The sequence below is a fragment of the Stegodyphus dumicola genome, chromosome X2, assembly GCF_044657685.1.
Source record: "Stegodyphus dumicola isolate Sdum_Otavi_A_Nest chromosome X2, ASM4465768v1".
Lineage (NCBI taxonomy): Eukaryota > Metazoa > Arthropoda > Arachnida > Araneae > Eresidae > Stegodyphus > Stegodyphus dumicola.
Window position 1 is genome coordinate 95,929,831 of NC_140781.1, and position 15,166 is coordinate 95,944,996.

At 34.5% G+C, this 15,166-nt stretch overlaps 1 protein-coding gene across 3 annotated transcripts in view; it reads left to right on the forward strand.

Moving 5' to 3' along the window:
* Positions 1-15,166, forward strand: part of LOC118200614 (metal cation symporter ZIP14-like) — a 227,741-nt gene that overhangs the window by 96,351 nt on the left and 116,224 nt on the right. For all 3 annotated transcript variants that reach the window (XM_085808936.1, XM_085808937.1, XM_085808935.1), the window contains exon 2: positions 13,281-13,622. In XM_085808936.1, the coding sequence (XP_085665062.1) occupies positions 13,308-13,622 (315 nt within the window). In that variant the 5' untranslated portion in view covers positions 13,281-13,307. The remainder of the gene's footprint in view (positions 1-13,280; positions 13,623-15,166) is intronic.

A 15,166-nucleotide genomic window follows, 5' to 3' on the forward strand; every position in this document is an offset into this window, starting at 1 on the left:
TTATTATTTTATAGTCATAATCTGGTAATCTTATAAAAATTCAACAAACTACAAATATTTTTAATTTTTAATTGATGCAAATAGCATATAGAGTTGAGTACGTGCCAAAGCGAAGCTTTCCAATGTTTTCTAGAATACTAATTCTGTAAAATTCTGCGAATATGATCTGCATTTTAAATATATATATATATATATATATATATACTGATCAATACTTTTCACAATAATCTCATTAGAAATGCTCGATACATAATATCTTTACTTCAAAAACCGTTTTCTAAACTAAGATTTTATTTAGTATTATGTAGACAAACATTTCGCTCTTCAGTTTGTGTACGGCCCCTAAATATGATTCCCGACTTTGAAACCAAATACCTCGATAAATTTTGTCGTACGAGAGTCAAGTGTTATTTTTTATGACGAGTATAAAATTTTCCTATTAGTGTAGGAAACGATATAAGTGTAGGAACCGTTTGAATGCATAAAAAGTTATATTGCGTATTTTATACAATATTAATTCTTTTTAATTTAAAAGTGCGAAAACATGGGTCTTTGCGTCATTTAAAACATTTTTATGGTTGAAGTCTACGACCAAAGATTGCGAAAATAAAGGCCGGGTAAGATCATTTGTGGACAAAATAAAATATGGATCGTTATTAACACGTGTAATGAATACCATGTGTATTTTTGTTTCGCATATTATTTTATAACACTAGTTGTGTTTTATATACCTGTGATCGAATTATCCTTATATGTGGATATGGGTATTTTTTAAAGTTTAACAAATTTCTTAGAAATTATTTTAAAAGCTGATTATAAACTGAAAGAAAATGTGTAAGAGATAAAGTGCCTCTAAATATGTATCAGAATATGAATAAAATAACAAATCTACAGATATCAAAGGATTTTTACAGAGCAATGCTTTTATTTGTGATATTCTAAGAAAAATTCACTTCTATATCCGTTTGAACATCTTTGGGAAACACGAGAACACAAGAAGCCACTTAACTTCCCTTTTGCACGCTAAGTTTAAAAGGTACTAATTTAATTTACAATTCTATGGTTTCAGAATGCTTAAACAAGGAAACTTAAAAAAAAAAAAAAAAAAAGAAAAAGAAAAGAAAAGAAAAGAAGAAGTAGCATTAAAGGTTAAAGGCTGACTCTCTCTTTCTTTCTTCCTTTCTGTTTCTTTTTCCCTTCCAAATTTATTTCAGTCATTTTTATTTTCTTTCAAGGAAATGGAAAAGTTAGCCTTTGCCCCTCCCGCTAAAAGATGGCATTGAAAAGTCCAGTTGGTGATTTAACCTTTCTTCTGCTTTTTTATCTCATAGTTTTTTCTCCATGAAAAATGTATAGTCACAGTTAAGGCAAAAGTCCACTATCAAATTTTATTAAACAGTTTTTTTTTATTTTTGAACTAACTTTGTTTTGTAGCTTTACTAACTTCCCAAATTTTCTCACTTTTACTTACTTCCTAAGTTCTTCTGAGTGAAATTACAAGACTGTATCTTATTTTATTAACATTGGTTCGCTTTATAATAACGATATGATAAAAAGTTCAGTTTGGCGGAGACAAATACTATCACAAAATTCTAGTATTGCTTTTAGAAAATCTGTCGGAAGCAAAGTATAGAGGCCTAATTTTGGAAAAAAGATATTGTTGAGCTGTTTATAATGTATAATATAATGCATTTTTATATGAAATCAAACCATTCTTTCTGGTCATTTGTTTTTAATTTTAAAAATTAGTATTTCTGACTCAAAATTCTTAAAGTACTTTAAATTAGAATCTAAATATTGCATTATAAAGTTTCCTAATTGCTGTTATGGTGCGCATTTTCTACACTGATTGTGTGACTCATATATAGTTGAAAAATTAATTACCTATTGCAAAGACTATTCAATTAAACAAATCTGATAATATATTTTACAATCTTTAATAAGAGACGTTCTTCCTCTCCTGTTTTATTCATTGCTAGATTAATTTACAATGAAGCTTACTTTTTGACATCTCTTATTATAATAGAAACAATGAATGAAAATGAATGGGCTTCCGTGCCTCCATCGGAATTATTTTTTAACTACCGGTTCAGTGATAACTCTAACGTAGTAAAATTATCACACCTTAAATACTCTCAATATTCTTTCTACTTGCGTAATCTGAATACGGTTTCTTCCTTAACGTTTTGTCTTCCCGGCTTTTCAGTGCTTGGGTGTGCCATTTTAAGAGCGTGAAAAAAGCAATAAATCTTCCGTCATTTGTTTCGGTACTAGAGTTTGATTTGCAGAGTCATGTCAAGAAGCCGTGAGAATGCTAAGAAGAAATTTCTCATAGGTGTTGTTTGTTTATAAAGAATATTAAAAAATGGCATTAACGAGATCCACCTTCCTTCACAAAGGAATAAGAATACTAATATTGATGCATTACTCATAGTTTTAATGATGAATTTAAATAGGGCGTTCCTTGTATAACTGAATGCTTTTCTCGTTTTACAAAATACTGCATTATGCGAAAAGGAATTATATTAAACTGAATCACATATTAAAATTTGAATCTCACATAGCAGTTTCCTTTAATCATGAAATTTTCTATTTCCTTACCGCGTGCCTTTGTAGTGTAATTGGAAAGGCCTGGGTTCGAATCCCGGCCGGGTATAGTTGATTGTCTCACCTTACCTGCTCCAAAAATTCCAAAATCCCTCTTCAAATGCACACCATTTTTGTTAAATACTCATAGGTTCAGAACGCCCTGTAAATCCCGCATCTTACAGTTTTACAGAGTCTATTCAATATGATTATTTTTATCAACAACATACAGATCCATCCAATGCTACTACTCCAATAATCCACATGTTAAATAGCAGGCGAACGGGCTGGCTGCATGGGGGTTTCTGTAGTTTTGCCCATATGTAATGTGAGTATGAGCCAGCTTCCCCTAACATCGATCCCCCAGGCAACATCGATCTGACCACAGATCTGATAGCTTCTTTCTTCTAGGTACCAGTAATCCTCTAGTAAACCAAAAATTTGTGTAAGCATATAAGAAATTAAAGACTTGCATCCTGTGTGCTTAGCAGTGGGGTGGTCAGCATATCAGTTGCTGTAATCAAGACCTGAGCATGATTTCTGCCCAGGACAAAGTTAGGTTTTCAGTAAACTCCATTCCAAAAATTTTAACATCTTTACAATTGTTCTCGAACTCAAACATGATGGATGATAACGCTTTACGAACTTGGTATAGCTTCATGGGAAATCTCCATTCTCCAGCCGTAATTTAGAGGTGGTGGGGTTGGAGGATGTAAGATATTACAGATATTTCTCCCATGTGCTGTATGGTGTAGCGGTCTGCATAGCAATTTCTGGTGAATGTTTGAAATCTTTTGTTTCGAAAACTCCTAGTGTGTGCCCAACCCAAGTATTGAAAATCTGATAGTAGATATGGGCTTCTTGGGATTATTCAACAATCACTCGACGGTATCCAGTAACCGAAGAACTAGAGATTAATGACTAGATACGATGCTGAATGTATTGGAAACGTTGCATATAAAAATAACTTTGAGACGTTCCGCAGAGGTCAAGATCGTTGAACATAGGGAATTCGTTCTGGCTTCGAATCCTAGAGAACGGACTGTCTGCATATGCACTGTCCGGATTTACCGCATGTCTTAAGTGAATACGGTCTAGTTTCTCTCAGAAAGTCCTCCACAAAAATATATCTCTCTTAAGCGGACATTTCTGGCTGCTTTGTTTTAAAATTTCTATACTAAGACATCCTCATTTTAGGCAGGTAGACTGCGTGTGCTTTCTCACAATTAGCTAAAAAATGGACTGTTGTTTCTGTTGATGTGACTCAATCGTTTCGCTACTATGTAGCAAAAATTCTTCCGTTGGGTCACCAGAACTTCATGTCGGTACTTCAGGGTTTGGAATACTTTTCTACAAAAGTTAAAGAAAACGGCTAAAACTATTTTGCAAAAATTAAGAAATAAACGATTTCACAAATGTTTTAGTACTCTGATCTGTACCGTTGGGTAACTCGACCGAGTTTTACTCTCTAATAACCAAACAATTATTATTTTTAGGCAAAGAAGGTATGGGTATTGGATAACATTACTAAAATACATTTATGATTAAACTTCATCCTACAAGTACACTTTTGTTGCAGTAAATGATATTTACTGCAACAAAAGTACAAACAAATGATCTCTCATCAGTATCATCTGGGTAGCGTAACTAAATTATCCAGACTTATTATGACTTTTAGCTAAGCTCTATTGGTTGCGAATTCTGAGCGCAGTTAAATGGAATGTTTTAATGATTTAATTGCTGAGGGCAAATCATTACTGTTTGCATTTACGGCATGGAAAATTCTAATACATACAATGCTTGTATTCCTTAATTACAGCCGTGATAATTTTACTTTATTATTTTTCTAAGTTACTGTTCTAACTCGCCTATAAGAATTCAGCTCAATATAAAAAAGCCCATTAATAATAATTTCATCGACTACTATCCAGAGATGGGCAAAACCTATCTTTCCTGCAATCGGATCAAAACCATCCTAAGCTGAATCAGTTCTTTTCTATGACTCAGCACTCACTGACAATAGCCTTGATGGAAAACATCGAAAATGAGGAGTTAATCAAGAACGTAAAGAATCGAACGAGCTATGGGCTCAGAAGACTCGACTTTTTTAAACGCTAACTTCCTTCTTTCAATTGTAGTTTTAAGATTCCCTAAAACCTTCTTTCTACATAGAACTAACAATCACATTCTAGAATAAACAGAATTCAAAAAGATGAGAAGTGATAACAAATGAACTCAATCTTAGCATGGAAGAATAAACATTCTTATCTCTCCTAAAAGGAAAATCGAACTTTTCTGACACGCTTCCAGCAAAAGCTCTCCGTAAACTGTAAAAGAGCTACCACTCTATTTTCTGGTATCGAAGTTAATTCTCTCAGTAAAGGAAATCAGTTCTTTGAATCAGTTCCGGAGCGAATAGTTCAACTCTACTAAAGTGGAGGTAATTTCTGATAAACCAAGTGCAAGATTAAAGAAACAGACGTCGAAAATGCATCTAATGCACCAACCGAATACTTCAGATTAACTTAGCTTACCTAAAATTGGCTCATTAGATTTCAGTTACTGCTATAAAAAATAATATAACATAAAGTCTGTGCTCTGATAAAAGTAAAAATATCGAATAAATGTTTTATTTAGATTTTTTTAGGATATGGCGAAGCACACTAGAGCTACCTGCTTTACCTTCGTGAAAAACTTTCTGAGGAACACTAGTTCGTTTATTTTATATTTTATACGTGGGGAAAACAATACAAACAGCCTCTTCAACGGCATTTGAACGCAGGTCGATCTACTAGAGTTCAGCGGTCTTATCCGTTTGACCATCCGACATAATTTGTTGAATGCTGTGCTAAAAGTGAAGAATGCCATAGTTTTTATATATGCCAACCTTTATTTTACACTGCTGAAAATACCTAACAATTAAAAAAACTGCAATAAAAAAACAATTGCCGGCTGATATGAATATTGCTGTCAAATTATATGGTATTTCTCCCACCTTCTTAGCATGCCTTCGTGGTATAATAGTCAGCACATTCAGCGCGTATTCAAGAGGTCCGTGGTTCGAGTCCCGGTGAGGGCATTGCTTGTTTTTCATGTAATCTGCTTCAAAATAAGCAAATGTCTCTACAGTGGCGCACAAACTAAAAAAGGTGGTGGATGATAATTCTCCACAACCAAGATTTGGCGATTGGATTCCCTAATCCCCAGTCGCCCTTTAAAAGGGGAGTATATAAGGTATTTCTCCTACCTTCTTAGCATGCGTTCATGGTGTAATGGTCATCACATTCGGCGCGTATTCGAGAGGTCCGAGCCCCAGCGAGGGTATTGCTCATTTTTCACATCTCGTGTTTCAAAAAAAAAAAAAAAAAAAAAAAAAAAATCGTAATGGCTCTACAACATGTTCAATTCTTTTTCTTTCTTATGAAATGGGCCGGAGAAATAGCTAGTAGATACTGGCTGAGTGTTTAACAGGACTGGGGCCCTTTTTTTTAGGAAAACAATCAACTATTGTCTAGACAGTACATTTCTTCTTAAGCCTTTAATCGAATGTGAGTTAGTTCGCGTTTGTTCTCAGAAGCAGAATGAGCCAATCTTGTGTAGGTGCAGATAGCCCTCGCATGCTTTGCCTTAATCAGTGGAAGAGTCTTTAACCAGGCTTCATGAATAAGACATCATTAAAACCAGTAATACAGGTGACAGGTGACAGAGGACGGGGACACCTGATATCTAACAAAGGTAAGCAGGTATATGTCCCACGTCCTCCTCTATCTTGAACCGGCAGCTCCCGAGTCCCAGGAGGCCTGCTTCGGGAATGCATTTGCTTCGCTGTGAAGTCGCATGAGCGAACTGGGACCTGGATGATGTTACATGAATATAACTGTTAGAATGCGCACGTTGCCATAATTCTTAGATACCTCAACAAATAGTAATAATAATACACATACCTACAAAGTAATACATATACATACAAAATAATAATAATATATCTAATGCTAATATTAATATTAATAGTCATACTAGAATCAATAATAATAATTCTTAAATGCATGAAATATGATCCATCAGTAAAATACATTAATACATTGGATACACTATAAAGTTACATGAATACATTAGTTATGTACTTAACAGCTTGATTAAGGTAAGACATACATTACATCTGTTTGCATTCATTATTTGGGGCTTGCGTTATTTGAGTACATACATGCGTTGTTATAATAGATACATAATTATGTTATGAATACCGTTTATACATTTAAATACTAGTTATATACTTGAATAAAACCAGTAACACAGAAAATGACTATTTAAATTACGGCAGAGCACGGGAAGGCCATCTTCCTAAATGAGGATTTCCTTAAGGAAACTGGCCCATTAGTGGCCAAGCGGTATAGTCACTGAACTCTGGTAGTTTGACCTGGGTTCGATTTCATGCGAACGGGCTGGCTGCATGGGGGTTTCTGTAGTTTTGCCCATATGTAATGTGGGTATGAGCCAGCTTCCCCTAAGGAAGGCCTCCACGAAGGCAGTCATTCCGTAAGGCAGATAGACTTAATTTGCTTTTCCATAAATTAATAAACCAAATCTAAGGGAAACTGGCCCGTATTCACGTTAGGCATGGGGTAAAACCCCAAAACATCCATTCAACCCTCCCGTTCGCAGTGATTTGAACCCGGGTAGAAGCCGTTTTATCGCTTGGCCGCTGGTGGGCCAGTAACGCACAAAACCAGTAAATAGTCTTGAGAAGAATGAAAAAATAGCTAAATTTTGTTCACGTGGCAGTTTTTCCTCCGCAATAAAAATAAAATCTAATAGAAGTATTCCGAATTTTGTACATAGATGGATTACTTTAGTGCAATGATATGTGAAATTGTTTTATTTTTCTGTATAATATAACGGGAAAAGCTGAGAAGAATGATGCTGTACTGGGAAGATAAGAATACAGGGGCAAGCCTCTTTAACACTGAGTAAATGGGTATATCGCTAAATTGGCGAGATATCGCCAAGCTGGTAACGGTTTGGATACTAATTTTGTAGCCCCATTTGGCGGGAAATCGCCAATCTGGGCGATAGTTTGGCGATAGTTCGGTCCGGTCTCTGTATCACCATAATAGGTATGGTAATTGAATAAATGTAATTGATCACTATACTAGCTGCAACCTTAATTCGCCCCTCATATGCATTCCAGTAATTTCGAGACGCAGAAAGGGCTAGAAATATCTCGGCGGCCGGGTGAAAACTATATAAGACCAGAGGGAGCATCTGCTCTCACACAGTTGTTGTTAACTGTTAATTCAGCGTGAGTGTGGAGTACTGAGATATCTTCTCTCTTTACATGGCATTGTGTTAAACGTTCTTAGTAGTTTGAAGTGTAACTACTGATTGTACTCTGTGATACTGTGAACACCTGTACGAGTATTTCTGTGGAAAGTTCCAGAATTCTGAAGTGTTTCTTTCGAGAAAATAAATTTTATGAACCTATCATCGGACCTGTGTGCATTCAATGCATTGCGAACCTGTACGCGCGTAACAGCAGTGATAAAAAAAATTTTTAATGATTATTAGATTGCAATCCAAAAATTCTTTTTTTAAATTAAAACGGTTAACTTCTTAATCAAAGGCTAAAATATTTCTTAATGTTTTAATATATGTCTAATATTTGTGTCATTTGCCTTTCTGGGAAGAAATGCAGCAAATAATGCTGAAAAAGAACTTTTGCTGTGAGTTTTCATAATTCAAATTATTTTTCAGCTAATTATAATTTTAGTTAAAAAGATTTAGTTTTATCAGTTGGCAACGGCATATTTAATTGTAAAATCTCCTTTTAGTTGTTAGACTATCTGAAGTTCTTTTTTTTTTTTTTTAAAACCTTAGTGGTTTTCTAACTTTTCCATTGCTGTTTCTCACATCACTTTCAAGTAAAAGCTTATTTTTTCTGCGTGGGAGTAATCTTCTTCAACCAACATACTTATTGAGCGGCTAGTAATACATCATAAGGGAGTAACCGCTCATATAGTCAGTTCGCAAAATATTTAAGTAGAAATATTAGAAGCTATTATTTTATTGGGGGGTTTCTAATTTAGAGGCGTTGTAGGTGGTGTGTTTTGTAACTTAATTAGTTTAATTTATTGTGTCGTTTCCGCAGTAATTTTTTAAAGGAGTGGCATATTATTAGAATATAGCGCTCCTTTATAAAATTGCTAAACAAACGAAACTACAACCTAAGTAAAATGTGGACTTACTAATTAAAATTTTGACATCAAATAACTGCGACAGTTATTACAATTATGGCAACTGGAATAAGAATTCTGTGTCTGGTTATAACTTGGTGCTTTGACTCGCAATTAGAAAATAGATATTCCAAAGCCTTATTTCTGTCCAGTATCTTGTCAAAGTAGTCAAGCTTATAAACCTCAATCATGGCGTCGAATTCAAAGCAGATTTGTGGGCGTAACGATTCATAAGCGAATGACGTCAAATCTGAGGGTTTTTGAAAGAACGACAACACCCGAATAACGATAACTAACTATATTGTTTTAAGAACTGACATCATATAGCAAGTGTGTTTTTTGTGTGTGTGTGAACCCTTAGTCATCTTTGTAATATTCTCATTTTTTTTTTTTTCGCATCCAACTTATTTCTGACACATATGCAATTTTTAAGATATATGCAGTCACTTACATCAGTGACTGCATGTATCTTAAGGCAAGCCTAGTTGAGCTTTCCATGACGGTAACTTACTTCCAACTGGCTATCCATAAGTTAGTAGGAAGTAGCTATGCGTAAGTTTACAGGAAAAATATAAAATAATAATTTAATGAAGTTGACAAAATTATGTTACAATACGATCTAAAATTTGAAAAAAAAAAAAAAAAAAATGTGGGCCATAATAAGCTTTTAGTTATTTGTCATTTAGTTGTCTGTGAGTTCTTTATTTTTGTGCTATCCATCACTCGCTTTGAAACTTATGTGACATTAGGTTAACGTTAAGCTGAGAGTAGAATTTTAGTTTTGAGTTAAAATATGGAAGGTCGATTGGTGGCAATCAACTCAAAAGCACGCTGAGATCGACGGATTAGATAGTCCTCTTAGCAGGGCTTAATTTGTAAAATTACAAGGCTTATGGGTTATATGCACTTATGGACAAATATGTTGTCTTATGGAAGACCTTCAGAAGAGCTGAACAAAAATAAATAAAACAATAATTAATGCATACTTTAAATTCAACAAAATGTAAAGATATAAATAAAAATATTAACAAATTAAGCTAAATTAACGGTAATTTAAAAAAATTAAATTAAAATACAATAAAATTTAAATATAGTAAAGCAAATTAACCTAGTTATCTTAATATTTTAGCTTTACTTTGAAATCCGCTTTCGTCAATTTACACCAGAATGCAAATTATTTAAAGTACACGTTTTAAGTAAGAAAGCGCTTGACAATATAAGCCGACCGTCACTCTGTATAGTTTCCCTAGTGCTGAATATAATTTATCGGTTAAAATTTCTACTTCCGCTATGGCTTCGCAAACAATTAGGCGCGAACTAAGATTTAGTTAAGCAATGTTGATTTTGCATTTCGCGTAATTGAACATGTGTTCGGGTTACCTACAAGTTCGTGGAATTCAGTTTTTGTAAAACTTTGCGTTTGTGTAAACGTCAGGTCGACCGTAGTAATAAATTAATTTTATTTTAAACTTCTACTTGAGATGTTATATTTTTAGTTTGAAAATAAATGGGACGAAAAGTCGCCTGACAGTCTCTGCGGTTTTACTGATATATTTGATCATTTAAATTAATTAAGATGTTTGGTAAATTAAAATAAGAGTATAACCGTATAGGATGAGGAAATAATTATAAGCACTACTCTTCGCTTTCAGATTAAATGCATCTTTACTTTGGCTTCTAATTCACTTAAAATCTTCTTTACCATGCAAGTACAACTCAATTTTTCTCGATCAGACGGCTACAGCCAATACATTTACTCTTCCTGAAAGAGTCAAACTTCAGTACAGTTTTTCTCAGTTGCTTAAATTTTCCGGCGTATTTTGCTCTTTCCAGGAAAAGTGAAACGGATAAACATTCATTAACTGCTATTAGTAATAGTTTTATTAACTGCTGAACAAAATATTGCAATAATAACAGATTGAGTTAAATTTATTGTTTAATGTTAGATCTTTAATGAGTTTATTGAGCTTAATTACCGAGCGGCCCAAGAGAAACCGAGCCAAAGCAAGTGAAGAACGCAGGAACTGTAAATCGGTATGATATGGGTGGCTTTGAGGTAAACCGAACCGGACATGGGAGACTTTACTTGCTCTGGGTTTATCTTGGGCCATCCGACAGGTAATCACAATTTATTCAATATACAAGGATGTACCGAAGAGTCTTATTTCACCCTCCGATCTTATGTCAGCACAAAATAACGATTTCACTTAAAAACTGAGAAGAAGACTCCTGCTTAATTTAAGCCCCGCTTGTTATGCAGTTAATATTAGTTTTATTCGGTTGACATTTTTTACAACAATCATCACTTGTTTTCATTATTTTTCAGTATCTGTGATTTTTGTTAACTCCCATATGCGTTCTGTTAAATTGAATGAAGATCTTGGAGCTCTCGTGTGTAGTTAAGCAACGGGAAAATCTTTGATTGTAATAATATGCTTATAACTATCAAACTGTGACTCTGTGATTTAGACACTGATATTGTCTTTGTCACTATTTCCATCTTTGTATTTGAGTTATAAATGTGAAGTTGTAGCTGAACAATTCGGATAGATTGATTCATCGTATCGAAAACAATCTAATATCGATTTATTTTCCTTTGTGTGTTTATTACTTTTTTTACTTAGTGACCGTTTGCTTACTCTTTACTTTCTTTCTGTGGTTTTCACTTACTATAGTCTGTTACTTTAAAGTAAGCGCTTCAAGGCCGTTGCCAGTTTCTCTCTCCCATTTGATATCGAAACTCGTGTCGTCACCACCGCATAGCATTTATGTTCTCCAAGTTGTCTGAGACTATAGTTCAAGTCAGCCTTCATTTGAGTATTTTTTCATGAAGAGAAACACGCTAACGGAAATTAAGCTGGGAAAAAATTAAACTACTCGACCTTTTTCCTGCAGTTGTTATTTATTTCCTTGGTTACGAGGCAAATCACGTGGCGGAAAATTACTTTGGATTTCCTATTTTAAAGTAATTGATTATAGTGTTATCTGTTTTCGCCTCATTACTGTAATGCTCCGGTTTTCGTTGGACTGTCTTGCAATGAAATTCCCCTAAAATCTTAATGGTGTTTGGAAGAAAATCTGTAATACTCCTTTTTTCAAAAGCAAGATGAATATAACGCCAGAAACTGATCATATCACTTAATGCTGTCAATCTTGACCGGCAGTTAGATTTTAAAGTTGACAGCAATGCTGTCAGGAAATTGTAGTACTCACACTGCAAAGAACTCACAATCATTGAGGTAATAGAAATATATAAACGCATTGCTACTGGAGAAGCCGACACCTCAGATCCAGATACACCAGAAATTCATATGACAATTATAAACTTACCAGGCCTCGTTTTAACATAAATTTTAACAAGGAAAGCATTCTAACTACAAGGTTATGGATAAAAAATTATTAACTTGCTATGAAGAAATATTGTGTGATAAAATACAAACTAAACCTTTAGAAAAGTTTGATAAATTTTATGAAGCCTTTGTCACATATAAATAACTCCGTTTTCTGAAGCATATTTATATTAATACATTTGAAAATTGCGTTCTTTATTGCATACGTTTATTTCTTCTAAACAACTGCTTTTAAGCTATTGGTCTATTTAACTGTAACTCATGTAACTAACTGTAACATTGCAGAATTAAATGCGAATCAGACTTACGTGCTTTTCGCCCATTCCACCAATCGCGTAACTGTATTCGCATTTGTTGCTAGAAAGCGCTGTGAACATCTTACTGGCAAAACATGAGGATGTGCAGATGATTAGCTTGTACTAGTGTCGTGTTAATCCTTACTGTAACAAATATTTTCCTAATAATGAATTTTAATTTATGCAAGAAATGAATTTAAAATTCATTCAAAACCTTTAACCTTTGTCTAATATTTTTTTCTTTCTTCAGAGACACGAAACTTCAAATTTTAGCGAATATGTTAAAGACACAACTTGACAGATCACGGAGCGAAAGACTATATGTCAACAGACTACATCGTAAAAATCTCAGTTTCATTTCTTAAACAGAAAATAGCAGTGTAATTGCCGACTTCGAACATCTTGATGGGAAAGGGTAGTCTGTGAAAAAAGAAGAGCAGGGATCTAAACTTGGAGTTTGTATCCCAATGCGGTCTCTTGCGTTCGGTTTGGGATCTAAAGTCTCCTTTTTCTACTTGGGGTAGATTTATATGAGTCAAATGCAAGACAGTAGAATGAGCTCCCTGCATCTCCAACTTCTAATTTAGTTGGGTGTCTTTACAAAGATGTGAGCCAGGCCTGGGATTTGAACTTAGGACCTCCTGCCCTGTAATGTCTGCTTTCACTCATTTAGGCACAGAATCCGGCAACCAGCATTAGATAGTATTAACTTGAGGTAAATCGGCTGATTCGACTTTGATGATATTTGGTCTTTGGCTAAGTAATCTGACCGGTTGCACTTTTCGCTTACTCATTTCTTTATTTTCTTATTTTCGCAGTGTTTGATTTCGAGGAGTATCCAGAATATGTTGCTGAGTGAACGGGAAAATCCTATCCCAGATCTTGAGAATTATAACGTCACGAATGCTACGACATCAAATCAAGATATTATTAAAATTTCCGTCATAATGCTGAACAATCTCCTTACTCTGGAATCATCTTGTACACAGAAGAACTGGAAAAAGAGATTAGTTGGGAACTGTGAAAATTATTCGGACTGCTATTTGGAGCTGATGAATGCATTACCTAGACGTATGGACACTGACGAAGATATTCTGTATGATAGTGAAGTTCTTCTGAAGAAAATTAAGCCTAATTATAAACCGTATAATCATACAGAGGTGAGTGTACACTTTTAAAAATATGTTTTATAATTTATTAACAATTATAATACTATGTAACGTAGTAATTATTTATAATATATTCTAGATACCTGTACAGCTTTTGATATGTTTGTATGTTTTATATATCATCTTTGCATAACACATGTTGAAGATTCAGAGTAAGAACGAAATTACAGAATTTTAGGTGACCAACATTCCTATAGATAAGCATTAAAAAAGCTTCCGTACTGACTTAAATAACTCTTATTGAAAGTAGTTATCGCCAATAAAATATATTAAGAATTTAACTAACATTAATATCGAGAGTTTAATGTATATTTAATCAATAACATCGAATATTATCCTCCTATTAAATTTTCTTAACACTAATTTATTAGAAAAAATCGAAATTGCTATTTCCAGTTTTTGATGCGGATATTCTTGCTTCATTTATTCACGTTTACTTTCATACCCCTACTGCATTTTCCATGATGCCCAGCTGAACGATAAAATCGTTAACCACTGGTAATTAGATCCAAATTCAAATCCCTAGGAACGAGCTGTTGTCGGCTCTATTTCGATTGTGGAGCTTTGTTAAATTCCCGAATGCCTGAGTACGATGCTTTACTTCTAGTGCTAGAGAATTTTCACTTACGAATAAATTCCCTTAAAGAATTGGAATTTGATATCTAAGCTGTGACAATTAATCGAAGTTTATTAAAAATGCAGAAGCTATAAGCTATATTCGAGCTATAAGAGCTATGGAGAAGTTCACATTTGGCCTAGGGAAAACGTAACTCCCAGGCTGTACATGTGGCGTCACCTGTTGGACGTAAGCATATCATCTTGCGAAAAAATGAGAAAATCACCGCCGTACACGTGGCTGCATCTGTCATACCTAAATGTTTCACCCTGCTCGATGATGTAAAAATGGTTTTACACCATTGAAGCTTTCCATCATTTCAACGACCTATATTTCTATAGGGACGTTGTTGTTTAAACTTCTATAGGATCGTCGTTGCATTTTTGCTCATTTCTGCAAGCTGCAGAGATTCTTGCAGCCATGATCTGAGTTGCAGATTATATCTTGGTGAGCAGGTGAACTAAGGGTAAGATTCGGCAAAAGAGTAACAATATAATGTCCAGAGTAGCGTTTTCCTGTTTTTTTAGTAACTATTGTGCAGATTTCACGGTAATCTCAGATCTGAACTCCAGTCTTGGGCATAGGACTTTGGTGTCCAATTTTCCAATTTCGTGGTCTTTGTTGTGGCTTTCTGAGCCTAGGGTATCCCGGACATGATCTGGACGAGGCTGGGTAGTTGCCGAAATCTCTAATGCAGGTGGGTTTCTCGTCGTTTCGTACAGGGCACGTCTAGGTTAAGTGATCTCTAACACACTTTAATCATTTTAGTTGTTGAAATAACCCACTTGGTATGTTCAAAATGCTGGCAACGGAAGCACTGTACAAGATACTTCTTTGACTTGAAAGAAGAGATTCCAGTTTTGTATGTGGGAGCTACCTCAGACTAAAGAACTTTCCCATCGTTTTTTGGGAACTTGCA